The sequence below is a fragment of the Vipera berus genome (assembly GCF_964194415.1).
Source record: "Vipera berus genome assembly, chromosome: 9".
Classification (NCBI taxonomy): domain Eukaryota; kingdom Metazoa; phylum Chordata; class Lepidosauria; order Squamata; family Viperidae; genus Vipera; species Vipera berus.
In genome coordinates this window covers 14,060,180-14,080,717 of record NC_138212.1, presented here as the reverse complement: position 1 = coordinate 14,080,717, position 20,538 = coordinate 14,060,180, and the positions used below count along the sequence as shown (strand labels likewise).

General features: G+C 41.8%; 1 protein-coding gene across 1 annotated transcript in view; it reads right to left on the bottom strand.

Annotated features, from left to right (window-relative positions):
• The window catches only part of LIN28A (lin-28 homolog A), a gene marked incomplete at both ends in the record, with an annotated part of 33,121 nt that extends 13,067 nt beyond the window's left edge, over nt 1–20,054 (bottom strand). The window contains 2 exons of the mRNA XM_081335045.1: nt 18,658–18,848; nt 20,024–20,054. Of these exons, the coding sequence (XP_081191171.1) occupies nt 18,658–18,848; nt 20,024–20,054 (222 nt within the window). The remainder of the gene's footprint in view (nt 1–18,657; nt 18,849–20,023) is intronic.
• Nucleotides 20,055–20,538: the final 484 nt, after the last annotated feature.

Here is a 20,538-nt window from a genome sequence, read left to right as displayed (position 1 = left end):
TAAGCAAGGCAGTTAAGTGGGTCGTGCCCAATTTTATAAACTTTTTGCCACAACTGTTAAGTGAATTATGTGGTCGTTAAGAGAATCTCTTTTCCCACATTGACTTATTATGCCTACCATCTAGAACAGTTTCTCTCAAGCTTGGCAACTCTAAGAGGTCTGGACTTCAACTCCCAAAATTCCCCAGCCAACATACTAATTGGGGAATTTTGGGAATTAAAATCCAGACATCTTAAAGTTCCCAAGTTTGAAAACTGACCTAGAAAAATGAAATAAAACTGGTACTATTTTAAATTACTCCATCCTGTCCACTACGAAGAAATTTCCTTTTGAAAAAACCTGGAGAAGCTTCTCAAGATCTTCCCACAGTACCTTTATAAACAAGTCACACCCACCATGATCACTCTGCTTTTTCTTGAAAAAAGAGTGCAAAGGGATGTTCAAAAATAACTGGCAACAAAATCAATTCAATATAAAAATCAAAAGTAAAACCGTCAGGCATAAAAGCAGACAATTACAGGTAGTCCTCAACTTACAACCATTCATTTAATGACTGTTCAAAGTTACAAGAGCACTGAAAAAAGTGACTTACAACCATTTTTCATATTTCTGACCGTTGCAGCATCCCTGGGATCCCATGATCAAAATTTGGGCGTTTGACAATGTGCTCTGATGCCCCAGGGGTCATGTGATAATCATTCATAACCTTCCCAGCAGGCTTTGGACAAGCCAAGTCAATGTTGGAAGGCAGATTTGCTTAATGACATGATTCGTTTAACAACTGCAGTGATTTGCTTAACCGTGACAAAAAAAGGTCGTCAAATGGGGCACACAACTCCCTTAAAAACTGCCTTGGTTAGCAACGAAAGTTTTGGGCGCAACTGCGGCCATAAGTCAAGGACCACCTGTAAAAACAACAGAAATACCATACAATGTTTTGGAGCAAAATGCAGCTTTCAACAGGTTTTCGTGTAACCTCAGAACACCGGTTTCCTCCTCATGTCAGCTGCCGTTGCTTCGGTTTTAGTTTTGTGAGATCCGGTGAGATTTTCCCTGGGAAGTTTCAAAACAGGGAGAACCACAACTCAGAAAGTTCTATTTTGGGAGTCAAAATTGGCTGCTGGTTCCACAGCCTGGGTTTACCACAGTGATCTAAATCTGGATAGTATTGAAAGAGACAAGCAAAAGTATTATGAGGCATCCGACAATCCAGCTCAAACCGAGATTCTACGTATGGACTTGTCCACAAAGTATCTTCCAAATAGCCATTTACACATGGAGGTCTGACACCAACACGTTTCTGATAAATATAGATAATTGGGAGGAGTTCAGGGATAATTGGGGGGAGTTAACATCAGCCAGCCACCCGCTTACACCAGCGCCTGCCTCTCTCTTAGCTGAGTGAAATGTGAAATACTGCTGTTTATTTTGAGGAGTGCTTGAGAGATTGGTCAACCCCCAACCCACCCTCAAAAGCAATCTTGTCTTCCCTTGGGGAACAAGGGAGAGAAAATTGCAAGGAAGGCTCCGTCCCCCTCCCCGGGCCCCCCCTCCCTCTTGCCCTGGGTCTTTTGAAGTGACCTGCAAAAGAAGCTGGTGGTCTTCAGAACATCCTGGGCCCTCCCCCTCCTTCCCAAAACACACACATTGTTCGAATTCCTCTGTTATCAGATAGGTAATCAAACTGAAGCCCCATTGAATTAGTCAAATAGCCCCCTTGCATCTGAAAGGAAGAGGCCCAAAGCCCCTCATCCCGGCACACCACACACAAAGCAGGAAAATTCCCAGGCCATCTCCAAAAAAAATGAGAGGAGGAGGAGGAGAAGAAGAAGGAAAAAGAAAAGGAGAAGGAGGAGAAGACAAAAGTTGTCCTTGTGGCGGGGCGGAGGGGGGATTCCCGAAGCCCTGAATACTTGGTGGAAGGGAGTCGGCAGCCCTCCCAGATCTGTCCCCATACCAGCAGAACTGCCGTCCTCTTTTTAAAAAAACCCAACACAGGATTCTCCAACCATGCCAAGACAACAAAAAAAGTACGTTCGGTGGCGATTCAGTCCAATTTTATAAACAGGGTTTTAATCATAAAATACAAGTGCTCTATTCCAGCAGCAGTGGTGCATTTGCAGCCATGGGACGTAGCAACATAATCAAGGATCTGTTGCAATTGCACTGGCTGATGAAAGTACCCTACATCTGCAGGGACCACAGGGGAGAGGGTAGGACCAACATCCGAAACAGAAAGCATAGAGTGATTAAAAGTTGGGGAAGGAGTCACCCAGCAGCCATTTTCAGATCTGAACAAACTGAATGATATTGACCACCCACCCTTACTGTTCTCTTCTGCTGCCTTCATGAATCTCAGCGAAACTCCCTTTGTTAAAAAACGGGGCTAAACAAACACAACACCCAAATGCAATATTCTACCATCGTGCAAACAGATAAATGGCCACAGCAGAAATAAACTTCCCACCATAAATTCTGCCACTGGAGATTATAAATAAGCAAGCCATTACACTCCTGCTGAAATCTGAACAAGGCAAAAGCATTTACAAGAGGTGGCTGCACAGCTTCCTTTTTCCTCACCAGTCCCAAAGAAGGATATAAATGATCATCTCCAGCTTTATTCATTGATTCCGGGAATGTTTATTCCCACCATACCAACATACACCCAGATCAGAGCTGGGCATTCTCAGCCCTCCAGCCTGGTTTTTTTTGGTATTCCTTGGAAGCACCCTGATGGTTGTTACTGAAAACAGACAGCTGTAGTGTAGGCAGCAAGATATATTTTAGATAATTATGCTGATGGGGAAGAGAGGAGATGTCCAACAAAACTCTCCTTAAAAGATCCACAAGTAAAATTCAATTTGTTTTGCACAATGGTAGTGTCTACTGTTGTCCTTTAGCATCACACATGTGTTAAATGCAGTCTTCAGCCACATCCATGTAAATTTCTCATATGTTCCCGATTCTAATGTCTTTCTTGCCTATATGGTATCTGCCCTGTTCCCTGTTCTGCCTGACTGTACAGTACTTTACTGAAAAAATAATAATGTTTAATAAGAGCCTAAAAAGATCCTTTCAGAGTTAGTTGCCCACTGGTTATCTAAATGGCTACCCAATGCTCTGCTGTTCTTTGTCCCAAATGCCCACATCAGCATTAGAGTAAATACAGAAAGGGGCGCACGTGAGGATTTGCATATAGATCCTCCTTTTATAAAAATTTAGTTTATAAACTAGATTCTGAAAATGCTGTGTTCACACCATACACTTAACTAGCTCCAAATGTTAAATCTAACTGGTGTTCTCAATTTTTGCATTTTTAATGGTTTGGCCTGATGTACCAACTCAGCTTGTTTACTTTGTTTATGGTTCAATGTATCGTACATATTCAGATAACCACGTTAAATTATCAGCCCAGATTACTGTTTTGGCTTAAGGTCACTGACGAGTGATAGAGATGGGCTGCTAATTCCTGGGCCAGCTAAGAGGTATATACAGTTCTGTTACATGGATGAAACCATAAGACACATTCTTGATTTAATGATGCATTTCTTTGCCTTTTCTCAACAGTTTCCTATTAGGAATATCAAAGAAGGGCAGAACGCCAAATTTGATTGATTTATTTGTAATTTGGACTGAGCATTTTTCACTATATTTCCTTTATCACCATTTCTAAGGTGGAATTTATTTTAACCTATAGGAGCAAAATTGCAATATCTTTGTTTTTATTCTAGCTGGTCTGGCATGAAGTGATTCTTGGCTCTATCAGTAGACAGAGGAAAAGAGCATCTCTTTTTACATATTCTTTCAATTCATGGAAATGGACTATGAATCAGAATCCAGAATAAACCATGCACATAAATGTTGTACCAAAGATATTTTATATTCCTGAATGGCAATTCATTCTCTCTTTCTCTGTCTCATTCTCTCTCCACAGAAAACTTCACTTAAGATTTCTAATCCCTACTTTGGCAAAGAAAAGTTTGAAATGATAAAACTTGGAAAAATTTCAGAACTTAAGATTGTGACTTATTAAAAATATTATTGAATGGGAATGAAAGTTTTATTGTTCCGCAGAAGCTTGCTTATTTTACTTATTTGATTTCTATAGCTGTCATTCTCTTTTTAAAGAATTTTAGTAGTTTAGAATATAAAATACAAAGGAAAATGAAAATAGTGGGAAAGTAGGGGCAGGAAAAGGGAAGAGAGGAAAGTGTAGGGGGAAATGAGAAAAAGAAAAGCATTGATTACCAACTCTTTTCAACATAGAACAAGATAATATAGTTTTTACTTTTACATAGTACTATATAGTAGCCATTACTATAACAACAAACTTATTTAATCCACAAGTCCAAACTCTGCATCAATTAATTAAACAAAATCTGTATCCCACCTTTGAAAAGCCAAGACAGCATATTTGCTACTCACATTTACTCACATTGGGATGTGGGTGTGGGTATAAAATGAGCTTTTGCCATTTTTTTCTGATCTAAGTGTATAAATTATATATATAAAATTTACTCACATACTCCAAAATAAGATTTTATGTAGAACGATCACTCACTTCCCTTTGTTCTTTTGTTTCTCTTTATTTCAAAAACCTAACAAGCTATTACGGAAACATAGATTCAACCATACTCCATTTTAATGCAATGTGCAAATCTAGATAACTGTGCTTAGTAAACAAATCATGTTACACAAACTATGACTTAACATGTCAGCCTTATTTAAGAGATTGGGCTATCACAACCAGGGGATCTCACCATAAGCACAAAAGCCATAACATTGTGTCATAATTCAAATAAAACAATATTGTCCAGAAAACAAGCCCATTTCACAAAACCAAAGCTTAATTGGACTTTGTTACCTATATTGTTCTTCAGCTCCAAGGCCATAATTTTTAAAGCCTGAATCAGGAAGTCTACCACCATCTCTCTCACCATCTTTCTACCCCGTACTTGGGGAAATGACAGCTATCTAGAAACCTGCCTTGCCTGATAACCTCTAAGACACTCACACAATCCAGATGTAGACCCAGAAAGTAACTATTTGGGGGTGAGATGTCTTTCATAGGATTGATCAACCAATTGAAAACATTCCAAACATTGCTTTTAGTCATACATCCTGCAATTGCTACAGGGTGCAAAACATTTTAAAACAGCATGGGATGACAATGTTAGAGTCAGTAAGAGCAAAAGATGTGAAATGCTAATGACATCAAGCAAATAATCAATTCAACTTCCTGTATTTTTGAAAATGAACTAAAGTTTGTCTGGTCCCTAGCAGATGCTATCACAATTTTAAAAAAAAAACAATCAAGTCCCTTGCAGGACCTAAAGACTTAACAAATGGATTCTAGCCTAACACTTTTTCCATAACAGAGCCTTATAATATAAAATAATATGGCTAGAGGTCAATCAGGTCCTCTTCTGTTACAATTTAAGATTTGACCTAGATATTTCAGAATTTTAAGAATTTGTTAATGGTTTAAAAGGGCCTTTAATTGCTATATATATTTCTTTTTTTAAAAAAAATTACTGCAGGTCACAAATCCGCCAAGAACTGTTGTAAATGTTAGATGGAATTTTATTTGGCAGATTAGTATCCCCTTCTTCAGATATATACAACTTTATACTACAGGAGAAGTTTATCTATATTAAATGAGGTCAGAACGAAATAGCATGTAAGAGGCAAAGGGCTAATCCTCATTTCTTCTTGCAAATCAGTGAACCATAGTTATTTTGTAGAAACATTCATTCTTTTAAAACCCTATTGTAGTAAAAATGAATAAATAATAAGCTAAGTAGATGTGATGTGGCTTTTTCCCATCTATCAGATCAAACCAAAGCAATTTGTGTGAGTGACTCTGCTTTGTTTGCTTTTGCAACAGGGAAAGTTTTAGTTTTTACCAGTCTATATCCATTATCTTGTTGAACTATAGGTGGATGTAAGATGGCACTACGTATATCGTGCTTATTGTTTCTGACAATTGTTAATTGCCCCTTCACTGGGGGCATTCACATAATTGTTGTTCAAGATGACCGACTTTCTTGTATAGTTAAAGAAATTTACATCGTATCTTTGTTCACTACTAGACCTTACACCACGGGTGTCAAACTCGCCACGTCACGTGATGTGTCATGACATATCACGACTTTTTTCACATTGCCAGAGTTGGGGTAGGCGCGGCCTCTGCATGATGCAACTGGCCCATGGGCCGGCAGTTTGATACCCCTGCCTTACACTGATAATGTAGTGCCACACATACTTACATAAAAGTAAGCTTCATTAAATATACAATTGCAGCCTAAGCTAAGCTCACACAAGTAAACTAAATCAAGCTTTGTGGGGTCCTTGGTGCTCTCAAGAGTTTGGTTGTTTTCCTGCAGACATTTCATTACCCAACTAGGCAACACCATCAGTGCTAGAAAGGAGTGAGGTTTGCTCAAAGCAAACTCAGAAAGCACCAAGAACCCCACAGTTCAACCCTGAGCTACAAATGTTCTTTTCTATTAAATCAAGTTTTTCCCAGATGGAATGTGCACCAAAGGATCACATCCGGTAGAGATGTGGCTCTTGTCTCATTATTGAGCATGCATACAATATCCACCAGCGACTTTGGCTATGGGAAATCTTTGTGATGGAAAAATCTGACTAGTCCATTGCAGCATATAACTCTGTAGTCATGATTTGGTTCAAGGAGAGTACAGTTATTGATCCATGTTTCACAGGGAGTCATGTAGACTTATTATATTGCAGTTAAGGATAGAAGTTGCACTAGGAATGATAGTTCAAAGAGAAGAACTGGTTTTAAATGATTCTACAGCACCTTCCCTCCTCTTTGAAATGACTGACTTGAGCTGGTGAAAAAGGCTTTCAGCAAAAATCTCAAAGCAAAGTCAACACAATCTGTTAGGACTGGCTCCTGAACCATTTAGGGATTTAAACCAGGTTTAGAACTAATAAGCAGTCAAGGAATTCCTTTTAAAAATTTATATAAAATGCCTTACGCAAGTTTCATTCAAGGATAGTTCTATTTATAGGATATGTTATAAATGCATAGAGACCAAGAGAGTGGAAGATATTGATTGTATACATAGCAGGGAAATATTTTGGAGGATCCAGAACAGGAATCTACCCTAGTCTAATGATGTTTCTATTTCTCCTCAGAGAAACTCTGGGAAAGAAGCACTTTAAAATATGTCTATGTTTTTTTATTGTACTTTATGTGTGTGTGTTATTTTATTTATCTTTTGGACTATTGTTATCCAACTTGAACAGAAAGACAAAATACTGTAGATTTCAGCTTAACATTATCAGCAAGCAAAAAATGTTCCATATAAAATTACTGATGAACTGGTGGTATTTTCTTCCTAAAGGTTTCCAAGTAGAGTTTGGGATTACGTTACAAAATTCCAGTAATTTGATGCATGAACGTCAACTCCCAGAATTCTCCAGTGTGGCTGGCCATTGCTGAGCATTCTGGAAGATGACTTTTATAATCTGGAGGTTCAGATGGGAAAAGTTGACTGGACCAGACTAACTAGGCTTACTTCCAAACTGTATACCTGATTTTCAAGGTAACTATCCTCTTGCCACAACAGTACCTTAATTCAACAGTGCACAGAACACTTTTTCAACTGCTCTCCTCACCAATATTTAGCCAGGATCCAAGCATTCCCCTGCATTTTCCAATCTACTTTCTGCAAATCCCTGCTGCCTCCTAGCTGAATGAAAAGAAATGAAGCCTTAAAGAAAGCAAGAACCAATCTAGATACATTAATAAATGTCCTCCTTTAACTTGGGACACTCCAGATGCAACTGCAACATCAATTATTCCCAGCTAAAAGAAAAGCATTGATTTTGACAGATGAGAAACACTGCATTTTAGATGTCCCCTAATTAATTTAAACTACTCTGATCTAGGTTTCTTAATATTGAATTCTGCGGCATCTACCCAATTCATTTCTGATTTGGGGATTTCTGTAGGATTGGTCAAACTTTTGCTCTGTTGAACTGGAAGCAGTTCCAGGTCAAGAAAAGAAGAAGAAAAAAACCCCAAGGAATTGAACGTCTCCAAGGCAAATCCATCCTCAAATGAATTCTTCCCTAGTAAGACGGTGGCCTTTCCCAGGAATTTAGCAATCCCAGAGAGAGAAGCGGCTTGCAGACAATGGCCTGATTATCTCAGCATTTTCTTCCCGCAGTGCCCTTTCAAAAAAAGGTGCCGCCTGGCTCCATTTGCCCTTAAGAGACCTGAGCGCACACATTCACCCTGGAGGCAAATGCTGGCCAGCAAGGCAGACCTTTCTCTCCCGATTGACTGCCTCTTTTTCATCCAGCATCTCTGATGTGTAGCTCCATTCCTAATGCAAGACATTTAACTTGTGGGTGCCTCAATCATCCCTTAAGAAGCCCTAGATGGTGGGGCCTAATTATTAAAGCAACCCTCTCTGGTATGCCATCATTTGGAGGTGCTGGACTACAATACCAATCAGCCACAACATCCGTAATTGGAGGGAGATTAGAATTTTAAATCCAGGAATTTGGACCAGAGGCAACTGAGTTGGAATCTAAATGAACCATTGGGTGATTTGAATTCAAGGTCTCCACTTTTAGATTCACTCAGCATACCAACTTTTTCAAACTGTAACCATGGCTAGGTTTTCGAGGAGAACTATTGTCCTATATGTAAACCTACTCCATTTAGTTAATGACTCAAGAGTTATCAAGAGGATTCAAAAAAAGGCTGAATCTGGTAACAAAAATAATAGTAATGGGTGAAGCATAGGGGGGATTATCTCGGGGCTGCTAGGTTGAAGCTAAAATGCTGGCAGAACAATGTTTCTCAACCTTAGCGTGTGTGTGTGTGTGTGTGTATATATGTCTGTGTATGTGTGTGTGTGCGCACACGCACACACACACACACACACACACACACACCTTGGATCCTGCAAATTTGAAGTCTGATTATACCTGGAAGAAGAGAGACCTCAAGACAAGCTGACTGAGATAATTGTCCTTACTTGACTGAAACATGGAGTTGGACAGGATGTTTGAATGAGCTATACTTGTCCCACCTGATTGGTTTAGTGCTGTCAAAATTAATGTGCAAACCTGATTCATACAGACAGGAAGGTCTCTCTGTGTTACCAGTTTTGTGGACTGAGTGGTTCCCAATGTAAATATATTGTATATTAACTAATAAAAGAAAAAGATAGCCCTGAAATATTCTCATATATTTCTCAATTCCTAAGAGGAATGCCCACAAAAGAATTCTTGATTAGGTCTACTAAGTTGAGAGAGCAAACATGCACACATGGATCAATTCAGTGCAACAACAGGACCTTTCCAGCTACAGGGGAAGATAGAGAAATTCTACCCCCACACACATTGCTAATTGCTTGAATTTAGGCACTGGGGGAAGGAAAATCATTGCCTGAGGCTGCTACTGAGCCTTACGGATCCACTGACCAGCAAAATATGCCCGTGAAAAATATTTTCCCCAAACAGAAACTCTAAAACAACTCAACACTTCACCAACTGTTAACCGAACACCAAGTCAACCAGATTTGAAAACCACATGAGGCAAAATGGCTGCCAACAGCATAATGGATGATTATCTAAAAGTGGCCTTTCACGTACTGGACCACTGGATGTTATCTGCTCAGACTGCAAAGCCAGGTGAGAAAACAGAAGACAAGTCAATCTGTTCTCCATTTTACCAAAAATTTGATTGCTTTGTTATCAGATGAGACAACTGGGAGGGGATGATTGGAGAGAGGAGGGGGAAAAAAAGAGATGGAAACTAACCCCCTGCTGAGAAAGGCTATTCAAACCTGGTTCCTGTAATAAAGTGATTTAATAGATCTAAAGAGGCCAATTCCCTTCTTTCTTCCACAGTTACTTCCTGTGGGTTATCATTCACATATGTAAATGACCAGGAGCGGGTTATCTCTGACCCTCATGCAATTAAAGAAATCCCCCATCTGGTTTTTTGAGGACACAATGCATAGATAAAGAAGCCAGATTTGTATTCTTTTCCTGTGATGGTTTCCGAACAGTTTGGTCATCTGTTAACTCATGTCCAGTTCTCATTTGTGGCCCATCTTCCTATATCATGCAATATGGGCAAACAATTTGAGAAATAACAAAAACAAAATAGTGACACATTAAAAAGCATTTGATGCAAGAGTTTAGGGGTCAAAGCACTTCAATATCATTCTCTTTAATATATCTATGAATTTATTTGAGCTGGAACTTCTCAATCCCCAGGACACATAAATGCGACAATATAGTAGCTCCATTCTGCAATCTGCTAAGTATCATAGGCCATAGTTAAAGCAATATCTGAAATGGAGTTGTCCAGCTTCCGCTTTTAAGTGACTTGAAAAGAGATATAAAGCTCCCCTTTGCTATTTGTTACTTGCTCCATTCCTTAACAAAGCTAATTATATGGAGTAGACTAGCATAGGTAAAGGTAAAGGTTCCCCCGCACGTGCGTGCTAGTCGTTTCCGACTCTAGGGGCCGGTGCTCATCTCCGTTTCAAAGCCGAAGAGCCAGCGCTTGTCCGAGGACGTCTCCGTGGTCATGTGGCTGGCATGACTGGACGCCAAAGGCGCAGGGAACGCTGTTACCTTCCCACCGGAGTGGTCCCTATTTTTCTACTTGCATTTTCACATGCTTTCGAACTGCTAGGTTGGCAAAAGCTGGGACGAGTAACAGGCGCTCACTCTGTTACGCGGCACTCAGGATTCGACCTGCCAAACTGCCGACCTTCTGATCGACAAGCTCAGTGTCCTAACCCACTGAGCCACCGCGTCCCTTTTGTAGACTAGCATACCTGGGCTCTAAAAAAATTCAGATCACCAATAGTTGGCAGCAAAGAATATGATCTCCTTTGCTGCTATCTAGTGGTCATTTGGATTTTTGTGGCCCAGTTGACAAATTTGCTCAGATGGTCGGCAGTTTGGCGGGTCGAATCCCAAGTGCCGCATAACAGAGTGAGCGCCTGTTACTCGTCCCAGCTTCTGCCAATCTAGCAGTTCGAAAGCAAGTAAAAATGCAAGTAGAAAAATAGGAACCACTACGGTGGGAAGGTAACAGCGTTCCGTGCGCCTTTGGCGTCTAGTCATGCCGGCCACATGACCACGGAGACGTCCTCGGACAAGCGCTGGCTCTTCAGCTTTGAAACGGAGATGAGCACCGGCCCCTAGAGTTGGAAACGACTAGCACGCATGTGTGGGGGAACCTTTACCTTTACTTTACTTATGCTCTCTGCAGACCACTATGACTAGGAAACCAGTATCATCCATTAGAATACCCTGATTTTAAGTTATAATGTATATAGGTGTCTGAATTATGGCATTCTGTAAGAGAACACCTTCAGGCGAGGGGCGGTATATAAATCCAAATAATAAAATAAAATAATAAATAAATAAATTGATGCTGAGCTTTTAGAATCAATTACAGATCTACCTGCTTGTCCAAGCTCTGACTAAACTTACACTATGTCATATTTTAGATTTGTTCTGCTAGTGTTGTCATGATGTACAGCTTTAACTTGTGGAATTTTGTGTGAATTACAGTTTAATAAATTCATATGGGTTTATAGGTTCCCCCTTTATGGTATTAGTTTTAATGAAAATTAGGTTAAAAATTATTATAAAACTATAATTTCTCCTCATTTTTCCCCCATCAGCACAGGGAAATTGGAAGAAGACTAGTATGACATGCCATCTGAAGTTCCATATTTGCAATTGTTGAATAGCGCTTGAGAAAACTGATATATGTCAACCACCCACTCTAAGGCCAGATTCAAGACCGTAATATTTAAAAAACAACTTAGAAGAAACAGCTTTGGTCATTTGCTCTCATAAAACAGCAAGAACCAATGTCACTCAAATTGCATTATTTCCTTGTGTTGGTTAAGGAAAAAGAAATCACTTTTGATCCAATTATATTTTCTTCTACCGGTACAGGAAATCCACAGTAACTGTTCGTAACAGTTTCCAACCATTTTCGTGGGAGAGTCTGAAGCCTGCTCTTGTCAGCAATGTATCAGCAGAGAAATGACAACGCCATCAATCACCAGTGTGGTCTGTCCCAGATAAATCTGTAGTCCAACAAGCTACAGAATACTTATCCTCAAGGCTTATGGATTTCCCCATCGGAAACCAAGACAATTCCATCCTCTCCAACATCAGCCATTTCTACCTCTTTTTACAGATGCTTCTTCCTGCATCTTGATATAGAATTAATGCCAGGGAATCTGGAAATCTCTGTAAAGATATACTTATTTTTTGGACCAGGCCAAAAAAGAGTCCGCATTACGATCTTCTCTGGTGATTTTGGATTGATGCTTTACTGTAATTTTCATCTTCCCTGGTGCCCTAAGTCGCTTAAATGCAAACCGATGTTAGGAATATTGCTCTATTGTTCTAAAGCTGGGAATATCCATGATCAACCGTGAAACTCATTTGGTGATGGAGATACAGTATAATAAACTAGCTTACCTTTCCTTACAGAATTATTGCAAATATATCATGTTAGAAATATGGGTTATGAATGTGAAATTCAAATGACACTGTATATACTAAGATACTTTGCTCAACACTGCTAGATAGACTGCAACTTTCCAGGAAATCTTAAACATAGCATCCTTCAGCCATTTGGGTACTTTCCATCGCCTAAAGCAGAGATGTGTAACTTTGTCAACTTGAGGTGGAAATAAAGCAATTCCCTTTGTTTTTACTGCCTATCCCACAGCACCTGCCACCATAGGCAGAAAAAAAAGCTTTTTAGTTTGTTCCCCCCATACTTCTTCTCTGGGGCAATAGTCATTGCTAATTTTGGCAACATGCTGTGACTGATTTTGATAATGATATGCTATGATAATATGCTAGAGGCAATACTCCTAAAAGTAAGCAGGTCAAATATTAAATAGGACCCTCCCACACATAGTTCATGATTTTCCCTTCCGTTGCACTAAAATTTAGTAGTCAGGGTTTTCTTTTGGGGGGGGGGGACATTCAAAGCTTTTTAGAGATCTTTTGTGGCCCTGGGACCTAAGATTGAGACTCTTCACCTAAAGGAAAGGCTGGCCCCTTATATCTGAATTCAATGTACCACCTGAGTCCACCTGTCCTAATAATCATTATGCCATAATCATTATGAAAGCTAAAATACTAGGGATTTAAATAAAACAATGTGTAACACACACAATGTAACACACAATGTGTAAGAAGCTCCCCAAGATTTTGACAGTACAGTAGCACACCATGTACTGAAACCGTGGCTACAAAAGCATGCCTGGGTGTTTAAAAGAATAAAGAAACAAGGCAGAGGGTGAAGAATCAGAATCAACAGCTGGGCCATTCCTTTATCAGGGCTAACCCCCAAAAAATAGGATACGTTAAAATTTTAAGATCACCAGCATTCTTCCCGACAAATCTTATATCAACAACCAAAAAAATAAATGGGGAAAGGAAGGATGAAAGTTAAAAAAACATTCAGCCTGGAGTTTGCAGGTTAGTCAATCTAAAGAGGAAGATACTAGCTTGATGCTGAGAGCTTCCTTGCCCTCCTATACTCCAAACACACGTATTTCAAACAAATTAAGGAAACAGTAGTATTCATATTTCTATAAGGAGTATAGCAAAATCATTAGGTAAAGGTAAAGGTTCCCCCGCACATGCGTGCTAGTCGTTTCCAACTCTAGGGGCCGGTGCTCATCTCCGTTTCAAAGCCGAAGAGCCAGCGCTTGTCCGAGGACGTCTCCGTGGTCATGTGGCCGGCATGACTAGACGCCAAAGGTGCACGGAACGCTGTTACCTTCCCACCGTAGTGGTCCCTATTTTTCTACTTGCATTTTTACGTGCTTTCGAACTGCTAGGTTGGCAGAAGCTGGGACGAGTAACAGGCGGTCACTCTCTTACACGGCACTCGGGATTCGACCCGCCAAACTGCTGACCTTCTGATCAACAAGCTCAGTGTCCTAACCCACTGAGCCACCGCGTCCCTAGCAAAATCATTACAATAGCCAAAAACATCTGGACTCCCTTTTTTGTGCAAGACTACTATTAATGCCTACAATCAGATGCAAAATTGACCCCAAATGTTTGTTTCGCCTTCCAACTGATGGGGATGGTTTGCAAAGATCTCCCAAAGCTCTAAATTTCAGTCACATTCCAAGCAACTGACAAGATGGCTAAAACAAAGATAATGTCCCTCCATGTACATTTCTCCAAAGAAAACAGGGGAATCAGCATTCCAGGTTTATTCCCTTTGGGCCTTTCCATCAATTCATCTAGGCCTTTACCTGGAGAAACCATTCCCTGAGAAGGAGTGGAGGGTCAATAAAATACAGAAATCAGGAGTTGCATTCATTTCTTTCATAGATTTATCACGTGCCTGGGTGTGAATGAAACTTCACGAAAGTTCCAAAGAATTATCCAAAGTGGCTATATGTGTTAATACGTGTCTGTGTATTTGTTTGTATGTATGAATTCTACATGGGTCAACCAACTTAATCTAAGAAGAATTGAAAATAAGTGGTTTGGGGTTCCCATCTACCTTTCCTGTTATATAATGAACAGACATTATAAAATACAATTCTGTATCAAAAAAAGCCAGCAAATGTGAATCACGAAATACTTTACACACACAATCCTACATTCAAAACCCCACAGCCTTATCAAACCCACAATCATTTCAGTGTTTCAAGAAAAGAGGACAGTCTGCATTTAGCCATATGAACTAGCACCATTGAAAATGCAATCCCATATGCATTCTTCAAAGCAAAGTCCTTTCAACTTAGCAAGGTAAATATGTGTGATACTACAGCATTGAGATATCTGCTATGGATTCCAATTTGTTGAGGACAGTAGTTTGCTTCTAAGTCAACATACCTTTTCTTCTGAATAATCTTGTTTGTAGTTTGGCCACCTAATTATTCCTCAGTGAAATTAATGGGGCTTTTTTCTGAGTCTATGTATTGAGGATTGTTGCACAAAGGCTGTACCTCTACCCAAAGATTGCATTATGCACACTTCAGTACTAAAGTCATTTAGGACCAGGAAAGGTTGTTTCCAAGCAAAGATAACTTGAAGCTTCTTCCAATTAGTTGTTACAGTCTAATTATTTTCTTCTGTCTTAAATTACGCTTTCTTCTGAACAGTTGTTTTGTTTCAAAAGGGTTACTCATGATCAAATCTTAACATTCAGTTCTCCATCTGAATCAGGAGCATGCATATACATTTATTATAATTTAGACCTTGTACCACTAAATTCAAATCTACTATTACAGCACCCATGTTGCACTATAGTTCCTTAACCTGTATAAACAAAATCATCTACAATCAGAACTTCTTTTTGCTTATCTTTCCTCTGTAAACAGAAAGAGGTTTCACGTGAATGATAGCATAATACCATCAAGAATGGCATGGCCCCAAAGAAAATAAGTACCAGCCAGAAATTGTGCAGCAGTATTTTATCTGATGTAGTAAGAGCAAACATGATTAAAGTGAAGAAAACTGCCTAATGAGGAATGTGGCTATCCTGCCCTTGCAAGGGAATTAAAATCAAAAGGTGCTACTTTTCACAAATTATTTACCTTCAAGAAGCAAAGGAAGACATGTGGTACATTTAGAGAAAAAGTAAAATCCACAGCTGGCTGATAGCTCTTAACAGGATCAGCCAAAATAATGAGCAAACTTTTGAGTTCACTAGGATTATTCAATAGGCTGAATGGGAAGGGGAGGGAGATTTGGAAAACAGGAATGAGAAAATGGGAAGCTTGATTTTGAGACCAAAAAACCTAGTCAATCATTCTTAAAATGTGGAAAGACTTACAGTACAGGAATACTCTGAAAGAAGTCCCACTGCATTCAAAGCCAGCATCAGTCAAGAAGGCTCTATTAAGTAATGTACTATAAAAATTTGGGCTGCAGCTGGGGCAAGGAAACAATGTTTCCTCCATTTTGGGATAAAATATAAAATGCAGCCATTTTATTGTCAGCTGATATGAACTTTGGGTAAAGAAAACAAAAGTACCTTGTATTTCAAATTCAACATGAAGCAATTTTTTAATGTAAATTTCTCTTTCCTCAGTATGGGACACAAATATTTACTTTACACATTCAATAACATTTACCTATCTCCTGTCCATTCCCTGCTGTGGCCAGCAACTCTGACACTCATGGACATAGAATATTGTGTGGCATTTCTACAAGAATCTAGAAGACCATCTTTGAACAGGAAGCTCCATTTTGTTCTGATACCTAAAAGCCATCTTGGTGATACCAAATAAACTAAGCAAGGAAGGTGATAAAACTTGATAATGGATTCTAAACACTTATGTCCAACTTCCATGAAATTCTTACCCTTAAAATCATTTGTGAAATTATCCTCATTGTGAGGTCTGGTTTTAAATCCAGAGTTTTGTTACACTTCTGTGGTAAAACAAAAAATCCTGCATCTATAGACAATTTTCCTTGTACCACTCATACTACACCCATTTTTGGTCACTGTTTCCTCTGGAAGTCTTTCATAAAATTGTATTAATAACATAACAGCATTGCAGGATCTAATTAAAGGCCAGTTGAGTCTTGGTAATTCCTATGGTTTTGAATAATCCCCTAGGGCAGAGGCCCCCAACCTTTTGGGCACTAGGGACCAGTTCTGTGGAGAGAGGTTTTTTGTGGACCAGAGGGGGTGTGGTTTCGAATGCTGCCTGCATCGTGAGGATGGGGCTTTGCTTGTTTGCATGGTCTGGTTTTTGGCATGCTACGGCCCCTGTGCCCTGTCTACAGAGGGGGGGGGGGGTTAGGGACCCCTGCCCTAGGGCAGCCTTTCCCTGAATTCTCAGAATATAGGAGATGGTAGCACAGTACCTGAGATTATTCTGCCTGATAATTATGGTTAAGCTTTCATTCACAAAAATGTACTGATTCCTTGTCCCAGAATTCTTGGTACTGATTACAGCCATCTGAACCTTAGGTATATACAGGATGCTCTCACACACACATACATCTGGAAAGCAATTACTCTCAAATAGACTAGACTGCAGTGGCTTCAAGCAACGTTTGGAAGCATGTCAATCACTATGTATTAACCAGAGGCAGATCATCCCATCAGTGGCATAGAAACTGTTATGCCTACTGGACGATTGCAAGCCAAGAAACATTGTGCCAGCAAGGCCTTTCTTAGTAAAATGTCTTATTATAAACATTGCACAAAAGCTTTAACCTTTCATAAGTGAGGAAAGGATGGCCTTCCAGATGCTGAACTACAATTCCCAGCATTCCCCCCTCATGCTGGCTGGGACTCCTGAGAGTCCAGCAACATTAAGCAACATTTGGAGGACCAGTAGTCCTCTACCCTCTTTTTAGGCAGGATGCTGGCAATTTCACCAACTATGTTTTAGAGAGTGTGCAAAGCAATGCTTTGTAAACCCAGTTAAGTTTGCTTTTAGCTTAGTGGATTGTGTGAACGCAGCATTTGTTCTTTTAAACCATGATTTGTAACAGGATGTTGTACAAGCCAACCTAGTGTATTTGAATTGCCATGCCAAACCAAACATACAGTGTTAACAAGCTAAGTGAACAAACTAAGATATTTGATTTAGTTATGACACCTTAGTTCTCTACTGTTGCACGCAACCCTCTTCCTTGTTTCTCCAACCCATGGAAATCAAAGCCAATAAGGCCTTTTCTTCTTATCCATATTTTCCTCTTCCATTTGTGAAAGGAAGATTTTACCCTCTTAATAAGTCCCTGCGGAGATTTTTGCAACTGCTTCTTCCCCTCCCATCATTGCAATCGTGATTAGTGACCACGACGGCTCGCTTTTAACGCCGCGGTTCTTCCGGCTCCCCTTCCCATTTTTACAAGGCAAACTCCCAAGCGGCCCGTTTAGACAAAAAGAGGGAAGGAAACAAAAAAATGAAATTGATTATCAAGCAGATACCACTTTACAGCAAGCTACCCCTTCAACCCTAACCGTGAAGGAAAGCAAAGGAGCCCCAGGAACGGGGGGGGGGTGTCCTTCTGCCTTCGAGAGAGGAAAGAAGCCCGGGCGGGGAGGCGTAGAAAAGGCCCACACGCCCCCAAAAGCAAAAACCGCGCGTGGAAGCCGAATTCGCGCAGCCACCAAACGCGCTCCGCCGAGGCTTTTTTTGGGCGAAGGAGAGAAAGCGGAGACCTTCCTTTGCCTCCCGCGCCTCTAAGGCAGCGTTTCCCAACCTTAGGAACTTGAAGATGCGTGGACTTCAACTCCCAGAATTCCCCAGCCAGCTATGCTGGCTGGGGAATTCTGGGAGTTGAAGTCCACGCATCTTCAAGTTCCTAAGGTTGGGAAACGCTGCTCTAAGGAGAAGGTGGCAACCGGCAGCGCTCCGGAGAGCCTCTTTCCGCAAAAAAAAAAGCCTCCCGCCCGCCCAGCGCTGCTTCACGCCCTCTCGCCGATCCGCCCCAAGGCGCAATTCCTAAACTTTGCGCGTCGACGCCAACTCTCTCCAGGCTGCGCCCAGCACCGAAGGCCCACGCTGGCCGGCTTCTTAGGCCCCAAGCGGTCTCCCGAGCTCCTGGAGGAAGCGCGCTCCCAACCGACCCACCTTTCCTGATCCCAGCTTTCCGCTCCGGCTCCTTTCCCCCGCTTACCTGATGCACGAAAACGTCCACCGGGGAATCGAGGGCGATGCCTTCCTTGGTGGTCATCGAGAGGAAGCCGAAGCCCATCCGCACGTTGAACCATTTACAGATCCCGGCGCCATGCGAGAGGGGCTGGTTTTCCTCGTCCGGCCTGGGCGAATCCCCGCTGGGCTCTTCCTCGCCCGCCTTGGCGCAGCCACCTAGGAGCATACACGCGGTTCATCAGTCGAGGCGAGTCCAGGAAGCCCCGCTCCCTTCGCTTTCCTATTGCCGGCGGGCGAGGAGGGGGGGGGGGCGGGCGCCCAACCACGCGACGCCCGCGGGGCGGGTGGGGGAAACCGGCTGGTCTGTCGGGTCAGCCCCGCGACACCTTCGCCCCGCCATTCCCCGCTCGGCCGGAGAGCAGCTTGGAATCCCAGCCCAGCCGAGGCATCCTCGGATCCTCACGAGCGGTTGGGCGAACGGGCGCCCTTGGCAGCCTTGGCTTCTTTGGGGATAGGCGCAGGGGGAAAGCCACCCCCTTTCATCGTCCCTCCGTGGTATCCCCGGGGAGGAATCCCTGAACAAGATACAATCCCGGGAGTGGAGGAAGGGAAAACTCCCTTCGCTCGTCCAAACCCCCGTAGGGTGGCAACATATTAAATGTATGAAACTATAGTTGTTGCGTTTTCCTTTCGAACTTCGCAACGCTAGGAAAGAAGGGAAGAGCGAAGCCGGTGGATATTTTTAGGGATGGGGTGTGTGGGGAGGGAGGGAGGGGGGGGAAGGAAACCCATAAAGCTCCTGGTCCTGGTGCATTTCGAAGTTCTCCTCAAAGTTGGAAAGACTAGTGAAGAAGTCTAATGCAAAATGCAGACTGAAGGGAAAACAATGCAAGCCAGAAAGGGCAATGTTTTCCTCTCGTAAACCATTTGGAAATCTGTACACGCGCCTTTTAAAAAAAAAAAGGGGGGGGGAGGAAACACCAAAACCCAATCCCTCTTTTTTTTAAAAAAAAAATAATATATCTCCAGCTGCCAAATACTGCATAAAGTTTTCGGGCTCTCTCATCCACCTCCTTTCCCAAAAGAAAAAGCACATGGCAAGCCAAGGAAGAGGATATACTGCCCCTTCCTTCAAAAAAAGTCAGAAAAAGGAAGAAAAAAAGAAAGAAAGCGAGGTAGAAACGGGCAAGTCCTTTAACGCCAAGGGGGCAGGATTCGGTATCAGAAGAAACCAGAAATATCTCGAGCGCAAGTTTTTTTTTCCCCTCCCTCTTCAAACTAAGGATGGACAGACGGTGAAGGAAAAGGAAAAAAAAAGACGAAAGAGAGGCGAGGGAGAAAGGCCTACATTTTACAAGAGGTAAAATTGGATAGGAAAAATTTCACTTAACCTGCAAACTGCTGGTTAGAAACAGACCCCATTCTGCACCCCTGATGGAAATGGTGGATTCTTAGCAGGAGCCGCTTCCCCTCCTCTCTGCCTGCCTGCTTCGGAGAGGGTGTCACCGCAGTTCCCCAGCCCCCAAAAAACAGAGAGAGGGGAGGGGAGGGGGGGAGAGGACAGGAGGGGGTGGGGGAAGATTCAAAACAAGAGGAGGGACGAAAAAGCCAGCCCAAAGGTTTGCTACATCTTCGCGGCAACAATAGCGGTGGGAGGGCCCGAGGCCTCCTATGGCTTCCCAAATTTCGGAGAGACAATAGAATTTCCCCCAACGCCAAACCTTGCGAGATCTCCCTTCCCCGCCTCCTCTCCCCCCCCCTCTCCCCCCCCCCAGCTCTGCGCTCTTCTCTCTCTGGAGACCAAAAAATGTAACCTTCTGCCGCCTGTCCGGCAGGCTGGAGCCTGGAAAAAGGGGGCGGGGGGGACGGGGGGCGGCAGAAATCCTGGTTAGTGTCAAAACTTTTA